The sequence below is a fragment of the Canis aureus genome, chromosome 1, assembly GCF_053574225.1.
Source record: "Canis aureus isolate CA01 chromosome 1, VMU_Caureus_v.1.0, whole genome shotgun sequence".
NCBI lineage: Eukaryota > Metazoa > Chordata > Mammalia > Carnivora > Canidae > Canis > Canis aureus.
The window spans coordinates 50,160,273-50,184,271 of record NC_135611.1 but is presented as its reverse complement, the minus strand read 5'-3'; the positions used below and the strand labels follow the sequence as shown (position 1 = coordinate 50,184,271).

At 36.3% G+C, this 23,999-nt stretch overlaps 1 protein-coding gene and 1 pseudogene across 5 annotated transcripts in view; one reads left to right on the top strand and one right to left on the bottom strand.

The window, feature by feature from the left end:
- The window catches only part of MAP3K4 (mitogen-activated protein kinase kinase kinase 4), a 110,773-nt gene that overhangs the window by 40,769 nt on the left and 46,005 nt on the right, over positions 1–23,999 (bottom strand). For all 5 annotated transcript variants that reach the window (XM_077899228.1, XM_077899247.1, XM_077899233.1 and 2 more), the window contains exons 3-4: positions 18,251–19,614; positions 1,198–1,440 (exon numbers count right to left, since the gene is read on the bottom strand). In XM_077899228.1, the coding sequence (XP_077755354.1) occupies positions 1,198–1,440; positions 18,251–19,614 (1,607 nt within the window). The remainder of the gene's footprint in view (positions 1–1,197; positions 1,441–18,250; positions 19,615–23,999) is intronic.
- On the top strand, positions 17,730–17,834 carry LOC144289586 (U2 spliceosomal RNA; annotated as a pseudogene).

Genomic DNA, 23,999 nt, shown 5'->3' with positions numbered 1-23,999 from the left:
TTAGGTGCTTACAACTGAATCTCTGAATGGTTTTAGCCAAAATATGTTTTATTTTGATTGTAGTAATGCCACATTTGTCTAAGTATTGTTTCTATTTTTAAAAATATTTTAACAAAACTTATTGTTTCATCCTCACAATAGCTCCATTAGCAAAAAGTAAAAAGTAAACTCTGTTTTCTCTTACTAGGTTATATTCCTGAAGTATTCATTTTGTGAGAAGAGAAGTCAGTATTTTACCTAAACTTCCTAAATTACCACCGCAATAAGGTGGACAAGTGGAAAGCATGGCCACAGTGGATGGCAGGACAATAACCAGGAGCAAGGTGGTGAGCAGCAGAGCGAGCTCTCTGGTCAGTACTGGACAGAAACTGAAGTGAGCACAGTGGGTTCCATGAGTCACCCCCCTCCCAGCTAGACCCACAAATTCAAGTCTTATTCTGTGCCTATCCTACGGCCTGCGCTTGTCCCCAGGTGCCATCGGTTACCCCGAGCCCATGAGCTCTTGGCCCTTCCAACCCAAGAGGACGGCCACACACAGTCGACAAAAACATACCTTTTTCTTTCTTTCTTTTTTTCAAAATCTGACATATTTATTTTGCATAGTGGATGTCAATATGGGAATATCATAATGTACCAATACAAACAATCTCTGGCATTGACTGTGCTAGATACAACTGCTTCCAGCCATTCCGGTTACCTCTGGAGTATCAAACTCCCTGGAGAATCCCATCCAAGAAAGCAGAAGCTGTCATTACTATTTAAACCATGCAACTGCCTAAGCAAGCAAAAAATCCAAACATCTCCCCACTGCATACTCAAAAGACATTTATCTATTTCCATGTAACTTAAATAGAACCAAAAAAGAATAAATTTAAGGAACTTAAAGTATTTCTAATGAGTGAATTTTATGTTTCTAATCTCCAAAGACTGATATTAATAGACTATGTCACTTCATAGTACTTTTATATCCTTTTGGAATGAGGAAGTAATGGCGAAAAGGCTGAACCACAATCCTATCTTTGAGGGCTACATGCAAAGAATATTTTAAATTACCCTAAAAAGAGTAGCTTAAAAACAGGTACACTCATTTTTCATTATTTGCAACAATTAAAATCCTCAATCCAAAATAAAAACAAGCCTGTAGAATAGTAGCATTTAGTAATTGCTAAATATTTTTAAACGGTCACTGAAACAGACCTGCTTAATACTTAAGAGAGATGGTTCTCCAGCAGGCCTCTGCTCCAGTCTTAACTTCAGACACTCATGTATCACATTCAGAAGGACTCGACAGAGCACCAGGAAGGCAGGTTCGAAGGAGGGTAAGTCCATGGACTTTAGCTCATCCCACGACACAGTGCTGCCCTTCTGCTCCGAGGAAGGTGGTGTCCTGGATAACTGCACATAATCGGAACCCCACATGGGGTCTGGAAATTCGGAAAACTATAACAAGAATTCAACAAAGGTTAAAAGAGCATACAAAACAATGTCCCGAGGTTGTGGTTATAAACTATAATTCTCTACAGTTTACTGGTAATCTACAAAATCACAATTTTATAGGTACAATAATCTTTAGACTGATTCAACATTTTCAACATATAACTTAGAAGTTCTAAAAGTAATAGAAAATCATAACAAGAACATTATAATTTTTTATCAAAAAAAGCATAGTAGAAAAAGAATCATGTTCATCATTTGCATCATATATTTTATCATCATATTTGAAATGATTAGAACACTTTATTTTTAAAGTTATATATAGTATTATCCACAACTGTCTCCAGACTGAGAAAATAAGAAATTATTGAAATTTGAGGAAAGGTTATAAAACCAGGGAGCCATTTACATAAACATAAAAACCAATTCTTCTGTCCGTTGCTCTCTTGAGCTACACCAAAAGATGCTGAAATAAAAATATTCATAAAATTGACCCGGATGGTCCCACTCAAATGTTATTCGACATTCCTGGGAATCTCAGTGTTGCTCACCCTTTCTCAAATTCCTTATGCTTTTCTTCATAAAGTAAGGAATTTAGAGCTTTCCCCACTATCCTTAAACCCTGGCAACATCATCCTGACTAATCATATTCAAAGACGTTCCCCTCTCCCTTTACTGAGAAAATGAGGCCAACAAAATTCAAAAATCTCAAATTCTCATCAATTAATTTTTTTTCAAAGAGTTATCCATTCCAGAGAGAGAAAGAGAAAGAGAGCAAGAAAGAGAGAGAGAGAGAGAGCATGCACGCAAGCAGGGGAGGGACAAGCAGACTCCACGTGGAGCATGGAGTCCGACAAAGGGCTGGATCTCAGGACCCTGAGATCTGAGATCATGACCCGAGCCAAAACCAAGAGTCAGATGCTTAACGAACTGAGCCATCCAGGTACCCCTCAAGTTCTCTTCAATTTAAAACATCACCAATTATAGCCATTCTGCATCCATGTCATTCATATCTATGTTCCCCGTCATTTAGTGAACTCTTAACTTGTCTCCTCTACTCACATCCTCTTATGCTCAACACATATTTCTGCATTTAAATTAATACATACTTCAGTTTCCCATAACACAAGAATTTTTAAAATAGCACACCATTTTTAACATGTGATCAATGTGGTTAAGGTTAAAACATGTCTGTTTAAAAGCTTTAGGCAATATAAATGCATGTTTTCCTCTGGTATAGAGAACGATCTCAGATTAAAGGTTTATTTAAAACTCTCTAAAACTCAGCAAACATTCTCTGATAAAATTCTAAAGAATTCTGGCATTCTCTAGAGTTCCAGCCCGTTCATCCATGCACTATGGGCTCACTGGGAAAGGAACAATCCCTTCTGGTCCACACTGCAAGACAACACTGCCTGGGAGACCCACACAGCTGCTAAGGAAACGTATTCCTGCTGGTGGTGCGCAGTGGGTCAGTTCCTGTCCAATGAGTACCAGGAGTTAAAAACCTACTTAGCACTGAAGAGGAAACAGCAGTTTTAACTGAAGAAACTAAGGTGACGCATCAGAACAGCTGATGCTCATTTAATATAGGAAATAAGAGAGAACCATAAAACACTCCACAGCAATATCACATTGAAGTCCTCTGGAAAAAATCTAACAAACCAAGATTTCTAAAACAAATTCAATATAGCCCATGAAAATAAAATTAATGTGGTAAAATTAATAACTTAGACATTAACAGAAATTATCACTACAACAAAGAGCAAAAGAAAAAGAAATGGAAGTTTTGGGCAAAAAAGAGACACGTGGAAGTCGGATCTGGGAGCTTAATGTGCAAGTAACAGAAGTGTGGAAAGAAAAAAGAAAAAAAAAAGTGTGGAAAGAACAGGAGCGGGAGGAGAGGAGAGGTTTTAGCAGTCAAGATAACACGAATATGTGAAGAAAGAACCCTCTTTAGACAAGGAAGAACTCAAAGTACAATTCATTTACCCTCACTAAAAATTACATGAGGAAACACAGTAGGGTCTCGTCAAATGAAAATTTAATCATAATAAAGATCCCAAGATAAAAATACCCAAGAAGTGAGAAGCCATGAAATTAGCTGAACTTATACAGGCAAATACAACCCCATGACGATAACCTGGTTAGAGACTATAATCAAGTTCTAGAGGAGTTTTGAATTTCTTTTTTTTAAAAGCATACTATGAGAAAAAAAAAAAAAACCTGGAGCTTAAATTCCCAACTATTTCAATAAAACACAAGAGGGCAGCCCTGGTGGCCCAGTGTTTTAGTGCCACCTTCAGCCCGGAGTGTGATCCTGGGGGCCTGGGATCGAGTCCCACATCGGGCTCCCTGCATAGAGCCTGCTTCTCCCTCTGCCTGTGTCTCTGCCTGTCTCTCTCTCTCTCTCTGTGTCTCATGAATAAATAAATAAAATCTTAAAAAAAATAAAACACAAGAAGAGAAGAAGGGGCAATAAAGTACAAGAATGGCATTTTTTGCTATTACTTCATGTTTATTATTACTTCTAGTGAGAAATACAGGATTAACTATGCTATAAAATCTGTGATCAACTCAGGAAAACCAGGCCAACTCAATAGTACAGAGACATCAATAAAAATGCAGTGTAATTACAATCATAACCCCATTGGCATTTTGAGTGGGCTAATAAATTCACTCAGTAAAATTCATGTGGAAGAAAGTAATATGCAAAAGTCAAAACAGCCCAGAAATTTTTAAAAAGAATAAATGGGAAGAACTGCCCTACATGATGGCAAACCTTAATAATAAACCTACTTTATTTAAAATAGAAAATCAGCAGAGACATGTATCAAATTATCTATAATAAATACATTTAAAAAGTATGCAGTAGTTGAAGAAGCTGGAAGATGGATAACCCAATGTTAAAGAAAATTGAAAAATAATTACATCTTACCTCCCCCTATAACTATAGTCATATTTTTTTTAATTATGTGGCTATTTTAGAAGTTCTTGCCTAATAGGAGAAACTAGAGTATGTATTAACATAAATTAAAAAAATGTTTTAAATATATACATATGGAAAGACTCCAAATGTTAATACAGGTTTAATAACCTAAACACAGAGCTATACATTAGGTTAAGCCACATAAAACTGTCATTTTCATCAGGCAAAAATGACCAAATATTGGCAATTTAGTACAGGTCAACATAACGGGAATTCTGGAAAGACATAGGTGGCAGCAGGATTTTGATTCCTCTTAGTTCCCCCATAAGAATGAGGACAACAAAGTCAAAACTCCTTGAGACATATATCCAGTAAAACTAGGTGACCCGACATCTCTGCGAACTCCAAAGTAGAGGAGATGGGGGAAGTGAACTGACCCAGGCCCTGCAGTATTCACACATGTGCAAGGGAAACACAGGGGATTCCTAGGCTGTCTGATGGGCCCAGGGGCAAATTCCACCATCACTAACGACTATTCAATAGAATGCTCAGTGCTTCTATTTGAGGACTTGAGTGAATCAGAAAGCGATTTGGACACAATAGTCACGAGTGAGGTCAAGAGGCTGTGACAGGTGTGAAGGGGCTGAAGTTGTTTAGGCTTCCCAAACTCTTAAAACTCTGAGCTAAAATCCCCTACCAGGACAAACCTGCTAGACTGAAATTCAACCAACCAAGAAAGTAGAGGAGAGGTAAAGAACAAGAAGGTCTAGAAGTGGGAAGGGAACACAGGAGATCTCAAAAAAAGAGACATTTTTTGGCAATTCAGAAGAAGGAGTTCAAAGCTACAAACTCTCATCTTCTGAACTCTCCTTAAAGTTCATGAAAACAATTATGTTTTAAAATGAGCAACAAAAGGACTGTGCTAGAATCCAATACAGGGTTATTAAGTAGAGAAAGAAGGAGCAGAATAACCCTAGAGACAATGAAAGCATGCCAGAAAGACATGACCACTAAAGAGAGGACTGCAGCCCAATTTTCAAAAAAAAAGTTAAAAGAAATTAAGAAAATCATAGAAAATATAAAAGAACAACATAAATTAGAAAGCCTCACAAACAACGTGATAGTACTCAAAAGATAATTTTTTTAATGGAAAATAATTTTAGGGGCACTTGGTTAGCTCAGTCCATTAAGCATCTGACTCTCAGTTTCAGCTCAGGTCATGATTCCAGGTTTGTGAGATTGAGCCCCTAGGAGTGCTCCCGTTTAGCAGTGAGTCTGCTTCCCTCCCTTCTCCCTTGGCCCCTCCCCCCGCTCCTGTTTTCTCTAAAATAAATACATAAATCTTAAAAAAAAAAAAGAAAAGAAAATCATTTTTAAAACATAAAACAGACTATTAGGAACATGAGCACAAATAAGCAGAACAGATAATGGCCTCAAAAAGATATGAGGTAAAAATAAAGAAAATTTTATAAATCAAAAGGAAAGAAGGGATTTGAAATAAAGTGACAGAAAGGCAAAGTAAATCCAAAACAGATATAGTAGCAGTTCCCAGAGAAGAAAACCAAATCAATGAAACAGAAAAAAGTTAAAACGTTAAGAAATTCACTTGAAATTAAAAAAAAAAAACAAGCAGATAAAAAGCAAACAAACCTGAAATCATATACTAAAAGGGCACCACGTATTCAAAAAATATCAATGTGGAAAAACCAACACTAGGTAAACTAGTGGAGTTGAAAAAGAAAAAAATCAATTCTTTGGGCATCCAGGTTCTAAGTAAATAAATTAAATGAACAAAGGTTCTTATGGGTTAAAACAAAAAAATTATATTACCATGAGACTTTGCAACCTCAGTGCTGCATGCCAAAAGACAATGAATGATATATATTAAATTTATTCAAGGAAAGAATATGCCAAAGATTTTATGGCCAAATAGACTTGCAAGAGTCAATGCTGCAAACTTAGGAAAATCCAAGAACTCAGAAAACGCTGGTCTTAGGAGCCCTTACAGAGGACTCTACTCCGGAACAAAATGACTCAGGAGGCTATTACAAAATCAAAACATGAGCCTTAAAAACAAGTAAAAACTACATATGTAAACCTAGATTTCTATGTTCATCTATAGAGACATACGCACATACTCCTGTAGGCTAAAAGGAGGTGAGAACATAGGGAGAAAGTTGGGCCCATTAGGGCCATATCTCAGATAGACCACAACTATCAAACCCCAGGAGGAAGGGGAGAGCACGTGCAATGTCACAGCATTTCACTGGAAGTAGAAGAAAATAACTTCACATGAAAACCTGGGTAAAAGGAAAGGAAAATTCTAATATCCTCATGGTTGAGAACCAACAAATAACAACCAAAAAATTTTGGGGCCAGGGAGAGCGATAAGGGGATTAATATTAATAGGAGTATGACCTTAAGGGGTAAAAATAAACTTGTCATATATTAAAAGTAAATTGCATACACAGCTTACATTAAAACATGGAAGAATACAATTTTTTTTAAAGATTTTATTTATGTATTCATGAGAGACACAGAGAGAGAGAGAGGCAGAGACACAGGCAGAGGAAGAAGCAGGCTCCATGCAGAGAGCCCGACGTGGGACTCGATCCCGAGTCTCCAGGATCACGCCCTGGGCTGAAGGTGGTGCTAAACCGCTAAGGCCGGGGCGAAAGGGGGGCTAAACCGCTAAGGCCAGTGGTGCTAAACCACCAGGGCTGCCTGGAAGAATACAATTTTTTAAAAAGCTTCTCTTGATCAGGGAAACCAGATTCCCTTGAAAGTATATTATTCCATAGATTTTTCTCTTAAAACCAAGTATTTTATATAATTCTTGAAAATTAAGTTTAAGAAGCAACACCAAAAAATAAAAAATAAGAGACCCATGAATGGAGAAGTAGAATGTGGCTGGTCCACATATGGAGTATTATGCAGCAGACAAGAATGAAGCACTGATGGACGCTAAGCATGGATGAACGTTGAAAACATCATGCCGAGTGAAAGAAGCCAGTCACAAAAGACCACAGATAGGATTCCATTTATATGAGATGTCCAGACCAGGCAAATATAGAGACAGAAAGCAGGTAAGTGGCTGCTCAGGGCTGAAGTGATGAGAAGAAATACCATGGAGGTGGAAGGGGACAAGGTTTCTTTTAGGAATGCGGAGTATGTTCTAAAAGTAGACAGTGGTGGTTATACAACTCTCAATATAATAAGAACCATTGAACTGAACAGTTCAAAATGGTGAATTTCATGGTATGTGAACTGTTACAATAAAGCTGTTATTTTAAATACACAACCCAAAAAAGAAGAGAATCGAATTATATGTCTAGTTAGTGGCATAATCATGAGAAGGATTATTCAAGCGTCTTGAAAACACAGTAATTTGATAGTATATCCCTAAGGATGGGGGGAAAAACTTAAACTGTTTTTCAGTAATCATACTGCTGATGGTATTATTCTGAGACTACTATGTATGTATTTTGGAATATAGTCAGTGTATCCTAATATTCTGCTACTCTGATATTCTAATGTCATCATTTCTGTTATCACTGGGAATTGAGATTTTCAGTGTAGAAGTCAAAAGAGAGTACATAAAAAATTTAAAATCCTGGGCAGCCCGGGTGGCTCAGCGGTTTAGTGCCACCTTCAGCCAGGGTGTGATCCTGGAGACCAAGGATCGAGTCCCACGTCGGGCTCCTTGCATGGAGCCTGTTTCTCCCTCTGTGTCTCTGCTTCTTTTTCTGTGTGTCTCTCATGAATAAATAAAATCTTTTTTTTTTTTTAATTTAAACCCTGATTTTGAATTGTTAGTATGAAATTGTGAGGTATTTTTGTATATTTGTGTGTGTTTTGTCTACTAAAGAAAACTAAAACAATGATGGACCATTTCAATGAACAATGCCAGTACTGTAGTCCTGACATACCATTTCCCAATAAAAGGAACAGGGATTCCCTGAAGATAAATCAGATTCCTAATCTGAAGCAGATGTACGATATGAGCTTAAAATAGATTCTTATATCAGCTATCAAAGAAGCTATTAAATATTACTCACAATGGCTGTGATAAAAGGACTTTAGCCAACTTGAATATGTTCCCATTGTCCAAAAGTGGGATAATGTGAACATCAATTATTACAATTTCTTCATTGGATTACAATAATGATTTTGATGGGTTGAAACATATCAAACAGGGTTAAATTCATGAGTTCAAAATCACATTAATAAAAAGAAAAGACACTAACTAGTTTATTTAACTAAATAAAAAAGGAAAGACTCAAGCATATTCACTCCACCATTTCTGTTCAACTATTCCACTCAGTGACCAAATAATGACTGAGGAAAGTTTTTCTTTGCAGCAATATCTATTTAATGCAGCTGATAATTAAGTTAATAAATTAAGAAGAAAAAAGAATTAGGATATCACTTTTCAATCCTTAACAAAGTAAGGGATCTAGGTAATGATCATTAACTGCTAATGTTTCAAAAAGACAGTCATATATTTTATGTGTCCCCATAACACCATCAATCAACCAATCAAAAAATCCTGAATCTAATCAAGCGACTAGTTCTTATAGCCAGTTTACACAAAACACAGAGAAAAAGGAAACTCGTGAAAGGACAACTGTAAATACAATCACCAAAATTCAGACTGTAGAAGACTCTCTATGGGATGAAAGGATCAGGTTCTTCAATAAATATATGGCAAAAAAAAAGAGACGGAGCTACAGATTTAAAGACTTAAGAAATATAATGAACTGGGAACACCTGGGTGGCTTAGTCAGTTGAACGTCCAACTCATGATTTTGGCTCAGTCATGATCTCAGGTTGTGGGATCAAGCCCTGCATTAGGCTCTGTGCTGAGCATGGAGTCTGCTTGAGATTCCCTTTCCCTCTGTCTCTGCCCCTCCCCACCACTCACTCACTCTCTAATAAATAAAAGCTTTGAAAAAATATATATATATAATGAATTGTTACCTTGTGTGATTATTTGAAAATCAACTTAAATTGTACAATATGTTTTAAAGAAAACCAAGATAACTATGATACAATCAAAAGATGAACACGAATTTGATCTGTGATGGCTATGGGAGTTAATACTATGTTTAAGGTCTGATGATTGTACTGTGGTGTATTTCTAGAACAAGCCTTGTCCTTCAGAGAAACATACTGAGCTATTTAAGGATAAAATATGATGACATCTGAGGTTTTCTTCAAAGTGATAGAGGAAGGTGTCAAGTACTTATAGGTACTGGCCATGAGCTGATAATCAGTGTGTGGGGATACAGATTCAAAGGGATTCATAGTATTATTCTCTCTACTTTTGCATGGGTTTAGTATTTTCCCTAATGAAAAATTTTGAATCATGTAAAAAATGAGGGAAAAAATACAGAAAGCTTTATAATCTCTGACTATACACAAAAGAAGGTGATCAAGACTAAAATAAAAATTCTAAATTTCTACCTAGTGAAAGATGTCATAAACAAGTTAAAGATGGTCTATAGCCATAATAAAAATGAATATTCATAAAATAAAGATAACTCCAACAGATCAAAATTGTAACAAAAAACTCAACAGAAAATGAACAAAATGAATCAAAGAAAATTCAGACATGTATGTGCCCATAAGCATGACAACAGGCTCAATGTCACTAAAAATGAAGAGAATTAAAGATAAAAAGAAAATTATATAGTTTTTACTGATCATGGTTGCAAAAATAAGGACAAATGGGCTTTCTCCTATACTGTCAGGTAAAGTACACAATAGTACAGCCGTTTTAAAGAGCAACTTTTCAGTATCTATCAAAGATTAAACTGTGCATACCCCATGACCCCATAATTCCATTTCAATTAACCATTCTTACAAGAACATAAGTTCATAAAGGGGAATGTACACATAATATTTATTGCTACACTGCTTATAAAAGTAAAAAAAATTAAGTGTCCATTAAGAGTGAAATGGTTTATTAATCATCAGGGGAATGCAAATCAAAACCATAGTAAGATGGGCGCCTGGGTGGCACAGTCAGTTGAGCATCTGACTCTTGGTTTCTGCTCAGGTCATGATGTCATGGTTGTGAGATCGGGCCCCATGTCTGGCTCTGGGCTCAGCGTGGAGTCTGCTTGAGAAACTCCCCCTCTCACTCTGCCCATTCAGTTCATGTGGATGCACACTCTCTCTCTCAAATAAATAAATAAATACATCTTTTAAAAAACCACACACACAAACACGATAAGATATCACCTCACAGTGAATGGCTATTATCAAACAGTTAAGATACATGTGTTGGTAAAGATGTGGAGAAAAGGGAATGCTTGTGCACTGTTGTTGGGAATGTAAATTGATGGAGCCACTAAGGGATGTTCCTTAGTGGCTGTTCCTTAGATGTTCCTCAAAGATTAAACATAGATCTAGCAATTCCACTTCTGTGTATTTATCTAAAGAAAACAAAAACACTAAGCAAAAAGAAATCTGAACCCACTGTGTGCAATAGCCAAGATATGGAAACAACCTAAGTGTTGTGTCTACCTACAACCTAAGTGTCTACCAATGGGTGAATGGATAAGGAAAGTGTGAAATTTTATATATATGCCATATATATATATACACACACACACCAAGTCACTTGACCAACTCACTTTTATTTATATATATAAATATATAAATATAAATATATATATAAATAAAAGTATCCTGCCATTTGTGATAAGGATGGATCTTGAGGACATTTTGCTAAGTGAAATAAATCATACAGAGAAAGACAAGCACCATATGATCCTACTTCTAGGTGGAATCTAAAAACAAAATAAAACAAAACTGAGCTCAGAGATACAGAGAACAGATTGATGGTTGCCAGAGGTAGATGGTGGGATTTAAATAAAAGAGTAAAATGATTCGTTCCTATAATGGAATACCAACCATGTAGTAGTTAATTGCAACTGAGGTAGAGTTACATATACCAATATGGACAAATCCGAAGGAGGGGGGAATAAGTCTTATCAATCATAGAATAAATATAGCATTAGCACTTTTTAAAAAAGAGAGCGCTTTTGGATGTTATATGGAAGTTCTGAATCACTGTGCTATACACCTGAAACTAACATTACACTGCATGTTAACTAACTAGAATTTAAATAAAAACTTTTAAAAATTACCTGTATCACATAACAAAGATATATATTTATATAAGCACAAAAAACTCTAGAAGATGCAAACCAAAGCATTACTACTCTGAGCAGGGGTACAAGATAAGCAGCAACTTTGCTTCTTTATATACACATTAAACAAAAGAAAGTACATTGTTTTATAAAATAAAGGAACAGGTCAAAGTATAGTTGATCCCTGAATGGCACGAGTTTGAACTGCATGGGTCCACTTAAACGTGGATTATTTTCGATAAATACAGTACAGTACTGTAAATGAATGTATCTTCTCTTTTGATTTTAATAAATTTCCTCTTGCTTACCTATTGTAAAAATACAACATATAGCCCAGGTAACACACAAAATACGTGTTAACCAACTGTTAAGGTTATCAGTAAAACTTCCAGTCAACAGGAGGCACTTCCTAGTTTTGGAGAAGTGAAAAGTTTTATGTGTTTTTTTCAACCGTACAGGGGATCATCATGCCTAACCCCCATGTTGTTCCAGGATCAACTGTAGTCTTTATGTAACCCTTCAAAAGTTTCTATGCTTCTACACCAGGGGTCAAAGCAGAAACTGAGATGCCTACAAGGGCTAGGTGGATGATATCAACAGGGGATAGGGAAGGGTGACAGTGGAGAATAGGAAACGATAGGCACTATGGTTAACTGGAGCCTGCCAGACGCTACTGTGTGGGAATGTGAGCCCAGTGTTGACAGACCTCCTCCTAGCACTTTAAGGACAAATTCCAGATTTTCTCGTGAAATCTTATTTTCAAATGCTACCCACTAAGCCAAAAACTACTTCAAATACTAGGTGGGACAAAGTAGAACTTCAAAAGGCAGTATACTGTAATGGTTAAGAGCACAACTTTACAGCCTGTTCTGGGTCACATCCTGGCTCTGCCCTACAGGTTTATATAGGATCTGAACCGAGTCACTTGACCAACCCACTTCCATATAGCAAGTATTCAGTTAATGCTAGCTACTAGTCTTGTTGCTACTGTTGTGTTGTCTTCATGGGATGCAGTTCTCCACTGTGAGCTGATGAATTCTGTCCTCTGATCTTCTCCATCTTACATCAGATTTTACTCCATTGGCTCACTGTGGTCAAAAACAACATAGAACAACTGCCTATTTCTCCTCAAGTATGCATGCTTCTTTTAGAAAACAGAAAACCTATAGGCAAATGAGCAAGGATATACTTATTAGCTTGCCACTTAATTAAAAAGTCTGTGCAACTTTACTAATGAAATCAGACAAGTAATGACTGAAGCAAATAAAACAATTAACTACTATAATTGTGTTAATGAACACTGATCTGGAAGGCAGGGCTAGGCAAGTACTATTGCCTACATAGTGTTTTCAACGGGGCTCACTCAGAATTGCACTGGTGTTGGTCTGGCTACACAGGCAGCTTGTTGGAGGTTTGTTAATGTCAGCACTCATGTCCTACCTCAAGAGATTCTGATTTGCCCTATATCCCAAAAAGGCACAGGTCCCTGAATTTTCAGAAACTCCCTGGGTAGTGCTGGGTGTGCAGCCAGGTTTGGATACCATTAGCACAGTTGAAAGTGTAGCATCCCAGAATCCTAGGTTTGAATTCCTCCAACAATCTATAGCTCCTACGATCTGGGGTAAGTCATTTACTCTCCTTATTTGTAAAATACAGAATTAACACTACCACTTCACTCATTTGTTATGCCTGGTATACGGTAAGACTTGATAAATAGTAGCTGTTGTTACCATATTCCCTAGTTTCTAAAAGCTTTGTCCACTCTGAATATATAAGGCAACCTCTTCAGGATTTCTTGTGCATACAGAAAAAATTAGCATAATTATTCCTGGATCATCAAACAAATAATATTTTATTGGCCACTAAACTTATAATTATTACATCATCATTTGTAATTCAAAAGAAAGTAATTCATAAAATAATCAAAAGTCTTCCTTAGGATTTGAGGTAATATGCACGGTAACATGCAGTGAGGCAACTAGATCTTTTTATACACTACACTAAATAAATATTTTATCTTTCTTTTCTTCTGAAAATGTGTAAATTTCATAAGATAAAGCAAAAAGGAAGAAGCATAAAATAACCATATCATAATCTGTGGCTCAAATATTTATGGATATTTAACATTTTAAATGCACAAAACCCAAAGGACTGTACAACATAAAGAGTGAACTCTATGTAAACTTAAAAAAAAATCAGCTAGGACACTGTGGAATCTCAGGACTGAGATGAAGTAACTCTAAGTATATTACAAACATATGATATTATGTCACTGAGGAGGGTGAAGGAAAGAGGTGCTGACCTAACTAACTCTGGAAAATTCTGTGGGGACTCTCTAAGACCAAAGACAAAAGTAATTGTACTGAAATGCCGTACTCTAGTTCACAAATTTATCTTCAGAGGGGACCTGGTTAGCAGTTCTGAAACTACTTTACATGTATACTCTGGCTGCACCAATATGTGAATGAATGTAGTAATGGGAGCCAGGTTTCTCATCGCAAGAGAAGAAATTACAAATAAGCAGAGGAGGAAGGCTAGGATGAACCTGGTAATGCTAAATTAGGCCAGAGACATCAGTGTGAAAACAGGTTTAATTTTCACAGACAGGTAAGCAAGGAGACAGATGATCAATTAATCAACTGATCAACTGTCAAGCTGTGCATACACACACATGGGGTGACGGACATACCTCTATTTTCTAACTCTATGACTGAGTGGGCCTGGAAGCAATGATACCCAACAGTAACATCCAGTGCCCAGATCTTCATCTCTAAATACCATACTCCCATAAAAGGAACCGGAGCTCCTCAGGGAAATGGCTGATTTCAGGACTGCAACAGGAAAAATAGAGGATGATGTCACAAATAAGAAACTGCTCAAAAGCAACACTATACAAAAAAAAAAATGCAAGCATGTCAAAAGGACACAGAAGGAAAGAGATCCAGTGACTAAGCAGGAACAATGTGAGCAACAAAGTAAGGAGCAATACTACTAGATTACAACCCAAAGAAAAAATAAGTATTTATGACTTTCCAGTGAGGTAAGTAAATGGGAGAGAAGAGGTAAATCTTTCCTACAGAATAATTCTAAATAATTCATGTAGCTATTCCCTTCCTCTGGAGTAGAGAGACACTGGCCTCCCCTTGAATGTGGGCTGCATTTAGTGACTCACTTCAAAGAACTAAGCATGGGAAGGAAAACTGCTAACTCATGGAGGAACCTGGCAGACACCACTTTCAACGCGTGACCCAGGTTAACACCACCAGGGACAATATGATGCCATAGGGCGTTGCAACTCTGTGGCATTCCTGCACAAGCCCAGGCCCTCAGTCTAATCTTGAGAAGACACCAGACCTATCCAAATTCCAGGACACTCTACAAGCCATCCAAACCATGACAACCAAGGGAAGACTAAGCAACTACACATATCAGAGGAGACGGAGAAGACATGACTAAGCGCAAAGTGGTGTCTTTGACTGGGTCCTGGAACAGAAAGAGGACATTAGCGCAAAAACAGAAATCCAGTAACGGCTCCAGTTTAGTTAACAGTATTTTATACCAATGTTAATATATTAATTTTGACAAATACAGCAGAGTTAAGTAAGAAGCTGGATAAAGAACGTATGAAAACTCTGTACTATCTTTGCAAGTTTTCCATAAATCTAGAATTATCTCAAGATTACAGGTTTTTAAATTTAAAGATTTTGAAATATAATAAAATTTTAGAGAAAAATTGCTTTATAAAGCATGTTTATAAGCCAAAGGGGATTAAATATAAGACCATGTTATTATAAGCACTAATTACAAGTAACTTAGTTATAAAGAATAAAAATACAAAGACATAGACAAGAAAACTCAAACGTCCTGAGTATTTTTCCTCCTTCCCACAAATCCTTCAACTATATTCATTACTATTATCACATAACCTAAAAAAAAGTGCAAAAAAAGATGTGTATTGAGTACAATCTGTGGTGCCAGCTGGTCAAGATTCTTCTATCAAGAATGAAAATAAAATTGTCCTTAAACCAAAAGGCTATACGCTGCTTAAAATGTATGCCCTTCAAATGTAGGAGTATTTGGCAGAGATTAAAAGGTTAAACACATTTTAAAAATAAAAACAGAATAGTCTAGCCCATACTGACTGACAGTTAGCTTCAAAAGAAAAAAAAAAGTTTAACAAAACCTCTAAAAAATTAATAGTTTATATTTGGCTTCTATAGCATTTTACCATTTATACAAACACCTTTCAGGCCTCACAACAACCCTGTGAGGTAGGTAGGAAAGTATATAGTCATTTTACAGATGTGATAACTTAGGGTCAGAAAGATTAAATCATTTACAAAGTCATGTGGTGAGAAAGACCCACACCAAGGAATGGAATCCAGTTACTTGATTTCAAAACTGTGGCTCTTTCTCCAACATACTCAAAGACTGAAACAAACCCAGAAGGAAAGTCTACATGTGTTCATACACATACACGTACACACCTCCCCTTCTAGAAGTTATGTCCCTGAAATGGTAAGAAAAAATAAGTCTAACTTTCCCACTGAGTTAATTGTAGTGTTGGAGCCTCATCTTGTATTCATTTAGATTGAATTTCTATTTCAGCTCTCAGTTACTCTTTTGTTATATGACAAACATGACATTTTATAAAACAAAAAGCAACAGGGGCGTCTGTACCTCATTTTTCTATACAAAAAAATCCTACAAGTCTTTTTTTTTCTCTCTACAAGTCTTTAATTCACATACTTTATGAGCTCTGAATCTATATATCTTTTCTTTTCTATAATAAGGATAACCTGTTTACTTAAATCACAACTGGTCAAAACAAGGGAATATAACTTTGACAGGAATTCAAAACGATGGACTACCTACTACCATCTATTTTCAACTTGACTTTTTTTTTTTCAACTTGACTTCTAATAGAAAATGTAGCGCATTCATTTCCAATCTTTTTCTTGTTCCAATACATTTCAGGCATGCAAAGCTCTACCATTAGTAGCAATGGTTCATTGCCACAGAAGGTCCCCAGGCGAGAGGAAGACAATTTGGGAGAGGGAGTTTAAAGCAGTTGTAAGAAGCCCCCATATACCTCCCAGGGCCCTTACTCTCGTGAGATTCACTGAATCAGAGATGGGGTTAATACTGCCAGAGCTGTTTCATTCATATTACTTCAAAAATAGTGCTTCACAATAAAAATTAATCATTGTCCCTGTCTTGTCCACATGTGTCCTCATTGCAACTGAACACTCCAGCCAAAAATCTAGATCAAAGTCAGTCATTCACCATCTGAAGTATATGGCAAATCCTCAATCTGTGTCTAGTTTTGTTCTACTGATTTTGAAACCTGCACTAATAAAATTGCATGAAATTGTTATGGACTAAAAGGGGAAAAAGAGTCATTTGCTCTAAAAAAAGATGCACATAAAAAATCATTCAGAGTTAAAATACTGTTCAAAGAAGACTCATATATAAACTCACTATTAAGACTTGTAATTCAAATAATACTCAGTCAACTAACTTCCTATAGCTACAAAGTATAGACTCCTTTTGCAAACATCTTGCTATATTATGTGAATGTCTGACCCCTTCTCCTAGGGGTTCATGGTCTAGTTCATGAAAAATAAAAATCTTATATACTCAGATTCTCTTCCAATGTTATCCATTATAAAAAAAAAAAATGCCTTCTGTTTTATCACCTTTCACTCCAAAGCAAGCCAGATTGTGTAGTAAACTAAAGTTTAAAAATAAAAATGAAAGGTGCACAAATATGTATGTAGATAGCTACTAAAATTTAGAATTGCGACATAGAACAGGACAAAGGATCTCAAAGATGTGGGTGCTTTTGCTTTTAGCCAGATGAACATGCAAACTCACCACAAAAGAAAAACTGTTCTTCTTCCTCTGAAGAACAGTATCCAACAGTGTGCCCTCTCTTGTTTTACCACCCTTCACAGTCAAGAATTTCTGAGACATCAAGCTAATCAAAATAAAATGTGTACTGTTTTCAAGCTGCTTTTTCTAGGAGGCATACTCCTCTCACAAAAATCTTCACATATTGAGGCATGAATTTGATGATTAAGGCCTCCCTTAAACTTCTATCATTTATACTAATCATAAACTTTGCTAAATATGTAAACTCTTTTTTCCTTTGATCATTCTTACAATTCTCTACAACTCACATCTCTTTAAAATACAGTGGCCAAATAGCCTCTTGGCCTGTGGCTAAGATCATGCATAGTATCTGTTCTTATCAGTTTAAAATACAGTGGCCAAAACTGGACATGCTACTCAAAAATAAGCTACTACAAAGAATAGAGAAAAGAAGGAGATCCATGACCTCGGATGCCACATTCATTTAAAAATATTTCAGCATCATGTTGACTTTTTTACTGACTCATATTCAGTCTGTGGTCACCCATGATTGTGGTTTTCTTCCCTCTTTATTTATACCTAGCCTGTCCTTCTCCATCCTATATTTATATGGCTGGATTTTTTTTCCTCCACACACCACCTTACACTTAATACACTAAATTCATACAGTTTTCAAAGAACCATTTCCCCATTTATTACAGTGCTTTATAGAAATGTTTAAGTCTGCAAGTTACAGTAACTATCACTTACATCTTAAAAATATCAAGACTACGAAAGTACATAATAATCAACACAACACACTGTAATAATGGAACTGAGGACAAAACCATACTAATGCCGACCAGAAACCTACCTCCACTGGATGGTCACTCTTTACCAGTGCTATACGTGCCCTTTGCAAGGAACCGTCCATCAGCTTGTGAAGTCTTAAAATTAACTTTCTTAACCCCATTTGCTTCAGGGCTTTGTCTACAAATGGCCTATAAATAGAAGTCAGACAATGTCTACTAAAGCCTGCCTCTGTGCTGCAGTCTGGTGCTCCCCAGCCAAAAGAATCATCCTCAGACTCAAGCCTCTCAAGCTTCTTCAGTACACAATCCTGTGAATGGATGCTGAAATTGGTGTCAATGGGCTGTGTGGGCTCTGGTGCCCTTGGACCTGAGAGTTGTTCTTCTTCACTCTCATCCGTACTACTATCCAACTCTTTCAAGTCCCCTTCTGTGTCATCACCCTCATCTTCTGGCTCATTGCCTTTGGACGATCGAGGAGAAGGGATTTCAAACACTGGCCAGCCAATGTCTGATAAATTCTTGATGCCCAAAACAGTGCCCATAATCCTTAACTTCTGATTTAAGTCCTTTGTGATGTTTAACCACAAACAGAGTGCCTGCACCCTGTCCTGGAAGTCTTTTGCAGCATATTTTTCATAGTCCTTTTGAAGAGCCTGCAATGATGGATAAAGTGCTTCCATGTACTCCAGCAGCTCCATTATCCGCTTTACCTGCTCAAATGACACTCTCTGGCGTTGGAGATGCTCATGATATGTTGAGTAACACACAATTTTTGTTCCATGAGGGGCTCTGCACTGCCCTTCTACTGAAGTACCATTAAAACTAGCTCCATTTCTAACAAAGGCAAAGCTCCCATAATTAACTTTGAAAGTAAGGATTTCATTAATAATATCAGGGATGGCTTGACGGGCTGTATATAAAAAGAGGTCCTGGTCATTAATGGTCCGTCCTGCGTGCCAGGCTTGTAGCTCTAACCAGATCAGTTCATTAGATCGGTTAAACCAGAAAGCAGATGTATTTTCCTGTCCTCTTTGCTCCCTGTCCTTCTTCTTTGAGACTGAGGTAAGCTTTAGCAGAAGTCGTAAAGTCTCAAAAAACTTTAAGCGATCTGCTGGACAGTCAGTCCTAGAAGTCTGGCGTGCAGTTCTGGGTATAGGCATGGGCACAGATACCGGAAGCTTAGCATTGCTGCAGCCAAGACTGAGGTAAGGCTTATTAAGATCCACATCTGGAATTGATTTTTTGGGCAAAGACCCACCCACTGAGTCCAACATGAACGAGCACTGCACATTTTTCTTATGATCACGCTCTGTTGTCCTAAGAGCAGCTCGGATCTTCTTCTCCTGCTTATAGCTATATTCTTCCACATTCTCCATGGTTTTTCCAGTGTCTTTGTGTGGAGGCTGGTTTGGTGCATTCATTTTTTCTAGTAAAAAGAAATAAACAGAACACTGGGTTAGCTCTAAAACATGAAGCTACTCAGTATCCTCACTAAAACTGATTCACATTTACTTATTCTTCAGGCTATTACTGGAAAAATCATAACCATAGGCTGAAAATTAAAAGATTCAAGATACATACAACATTTCTCTCTAAATTTCTAAAAAGATTTTATCCATTCCCCCACTTTATTATACTTGCTCTGCTCTCTACTATTCTCCACTACAATCTAAAACAAGTTGTTTCTCTACATTAAAGTTGCAGTTACCCAGTGAGCAAAATTGCCACAAGTTACCACCCCCGACATAAGAAGGGAGAAACATTACAGATCTGAGAAACATGGTTTAGAAAACAAATCCCATCCCTGCCTCTGCCCTGAACTAAATGTACTAACTCAGAGCAGACCACGGAAGTTTCCTGGGTCACTTCTCTCATTTGTAAAATTAAGTAGATTGAGCAAAAACTCTTTAAGGCACTCTCAGATTATTCTCATTTAAAAAAATGAAAGAGGTAATAGGCAAAAATGTTTATTTATTCTATTCTTTGTTTTCTTCTTTCTCACAAATGAACAATAATATTTTAAATTTAGCATTAAAAAAACTGAAGACATAGAGACTAATTCAGTATCATTTGCAACTGGCATATAAAATCATTCAAAATTAATGCAAAGAAAGCAAACATCACATTTTGTCAAACAATTGTAGAAGGTTCTATTAATTTAATTCCCAAGCTTTCAAATGAACACACACACCCCTTGCTTCCTGTTTGGCATTTCGGCCAATATCAATGACCTCTGCCTTAATGAAATCCCTTCATCCTGTTACTTTCTAGATACAACAGTCTGGGTTCTTTTCTGCTTCCCAAGTCACACCTTTTCAAATTCCCTCCTTGGAACTTGGCTCACTCCAGAAAATGCTGTTTCTTAGAGTTCTGCTCTTTGATCTCTTCTGCCTTACTCTCTCCCTCCCTGGATAATCTCTGCTTCCACTTCATATACGGATAATGCCCAAACCTAAAACACTGTCCCAGTCTCCCCTCCACACCCAAGATATACTTCATGTCACTGACTCTAGGACACATGTTCTGGATTTTAAGAACTCTGAAATTAAAATAGATTTTAAAATTGATATGAATAAGCTTTAAGAATATATTCACTAGTAGGTTTCATTTATATTTTCTTTTATACACACATACATAAGTAACAAGTAGTTCTTTAAAATCTGTATCTAAATATCAAGAAGTGTAAAAGGGTTCTTTTAGTAAATAAAAAATAAAAATTCTAAGTATAAAAAAACATTCTGTCTTCAATTGTAAGCATTTTTCTTCTTAAAACATAGTATGCCTTAGATCTGGTGAAATAGGGCATATTTATATGGGTTACAAACTGATATATCCAAAATTAATTCACTAAAGAAATCCTGTTGGTTTTTTTTTTTTTTTAAGATTTTATTTATTTATTCATGAGAGACAGAAAGAGAGAGAGAGAGAGAGAGAGAGAGAGAGAGAGAGAGGCAGAGACACACGCAGAGGAAGAAGCAGGCTCCATGCAGGGAGCCTGACATGGACGCGATGCTGGGTCTCCAGGATCAGGCCCTGAACTGAAGATGGCACTAAACTGCTGAGCCACCAGGCTGCCCAGAAATCCTGTTTAAAACCAATTTACCTTCTAATCAATTTAAAAAAAAATTTTTTTAGATTTTATTTATTTATTAGAGAAAGCGACAGAGAGAGTGTGAGTAGAGGGCAGAGGGAGATGGAGCAGCAGGCTCCCCACTGAGCAAGGAACCAAATGCCAGGACTTAATCCTTGAATGGTGGGATCATGATCTGAGCCAAAGACAGACACGTAACCAACTGAGCCACCCAGATACATTCCCCCCATTTTAAAGATTTTTATTTGAGAGGGTTAATCAGTTTAAATTAAAATAGTTTTAAAAGAAGAATTTTTAGGTCTGTCAGTTAAGTATCTTATTCTTGATTTCTGCTCAGGTCATGATCTCAGGGTCATGAGACTGAGCCCCCACATTGGGGTCTGCTCTGAGCATAGAACTTGCTTAGGGTTCTCTCTCTCCCTCTCCCTCCTCTGCCCCTGCCCTTCCCCTATTTACACAGGCATGAGTGCACACTAGTTCTAGCTCACTCTCTCTCTCAAAAAAAAAAAAAAAAAAAAGAAATTAAAACAAATATTCCTAAGAGGAATTCCTAAGTCCAACTTGACATATTTATTTCCTTTATGGTCCATCAAAAAAGATTTTCTCTATAGGAATTTTTGCTATATTTTAATATAAAAACTATTACTTTTTAATTACCAATATTTTTTAAATGATGGAATTTTTATCCTTATTTTAATCTATCTTACTTCTAAAGGTCTTAAAACCTTTTATGCAGTCCATTCAAGAAATTTCTTCACAATTCTGCTTCTAGCTACAAATGCCTATCATTATTCATTTATAAAAAAATGAATTTTTTTTCATTTTGGCCTTTGTCTCCTCTTTGATGTTTTCTTTAACTGTGTTCTTTTTTTTTCTGTAACTGTATTCTTTATACTTTTATTGACTTAGCACATACATACCATTTATTCATCTCTACTTGGTAAAACAATGGTTATTTGAAAGCAAAGCTAACAAGTGCTTCCAAATTTAACTCCACTATATTTCATTTTTCAAGATACGAATTTATACTATACTTTGTCCTATGAAACACATAATGACATACATGGTATCACTGTTTAAGACTAGAGGTAAAAATAATGAGTTTAGTTTTAATACACTAAATTTGAGGAGCCTATAGGAAGTCATATTGGCGATGTCCATAGGTACATAATGTGGATCTTGAGTTTAGGAGAGAAATCCAAAGATACACTTGGAAGTCATCAGTGTATACATATGTTATTTAATACTAGGAGAGTACATAAGAATATCCAAGAAACATGTACAGAAGAGAGGCAATGCAGACCTAGAAGAGAATGTTGTCTTGGTTTTGAATCAAAGAAATCAAATATTTATGTAACAAAAAATGATGCTTTTAGCTTAGGATTTAGGATCCTAACAAAACTTTATAAAATGATATAGGATAACATTATTGATAATGGCCAGAGAATGTTTGCATACAGTTTATAATTTGAAAAGAATAATGAACAGTGAAAATGTAATACTTTACTTACATAACTCATAAATGTTCTTCCATGGTTTTTAAAATGTTTAAATCCATGATTTAAAGATTCTAAGGAAAAAAAAGTGTTAACTGAGAGTGGCTGGGATGGTTTTTCATTATTCCAGAAGACTGGGCTATAAACATTATGCCCAAATCTATGCCATATTTTCTAGGAAGCGAATATTCAAAGCATGAAAAAAAAATATTAAGAGATAAAACTTCTCAGCCTTGATCTTTATTTCAGTAATTAAAAACACTTAAGGGACGCCTGGGTGGCTCAGTGGTTGAGCATCTGCCTTTGGTTCAGGTCATGATCCTGGGGTTCTGGGATTGAGTCCCACATTAGGTTCCCCACACGGAGCCTGCTTCTCCCTCTGCCTGTGTCTTTGCCTCTCTCTCTCTGGGTCTCTCATGAATAAATAAAATCTTTAAAAAAAAAAAAAAAAAACACTTAAGAGAGAAAAAAAATGCCACAGTCCCACTTTCCTGTATAAGAAGAATCCAATTTTAGTAGCCTAAAAAACTAATTTTTGCAGATTATGTACACATCTTAGGCCTACCTCATAGCAAACAAAATGGTGTATTATACTATTTTTAAAAAATTTTGTATGTACATAAAGCAATGGCTTATTTGGATGTACAATGTTCATAAAGACAAGCAAATTGGGAAAGGCACAAGATGGAACATAAAGAACATTTTTTTTTTTTTTCAAAACAAAAAACAAAGTTGGTTTTGGAAAAAAAAGCATAAATGGAAATTGATACATCATGCTTTAAGATGATATTAATTTAAACTTAAGATAGACTTAAACCCTAGTCTAGCTACTATAAAAAACTGTATTTATCAGTTGCTATACTTTTCAAATGATAGATTTGAGATGGACAGAGGAAACACAAGAGTATTTCCTAGCAATCAGTGATCGGGCAATCCTCTATGAAACTCTAAGAGACCTGTCAGTTAAGGGAGATGGAGAAGTACTAGGATGTTGGGGATGAAAATAAACCTATAAGCTGAGACACAGTTATTATTCCCAAGCACTTTATATTATCTTTACCCAATCTGACATGAGTATAAAACTTTTAATAATAACTTGAAAGCCCATTAATAATGGAAAGCCCATTAATAAGTTTATCTAGTTTCCTTTGAATATTAAATCCCTCTGCAATTAATAAAAAGTCAAATACAAACAGCTTCTGAAAATAATAAATCAAAAGTATA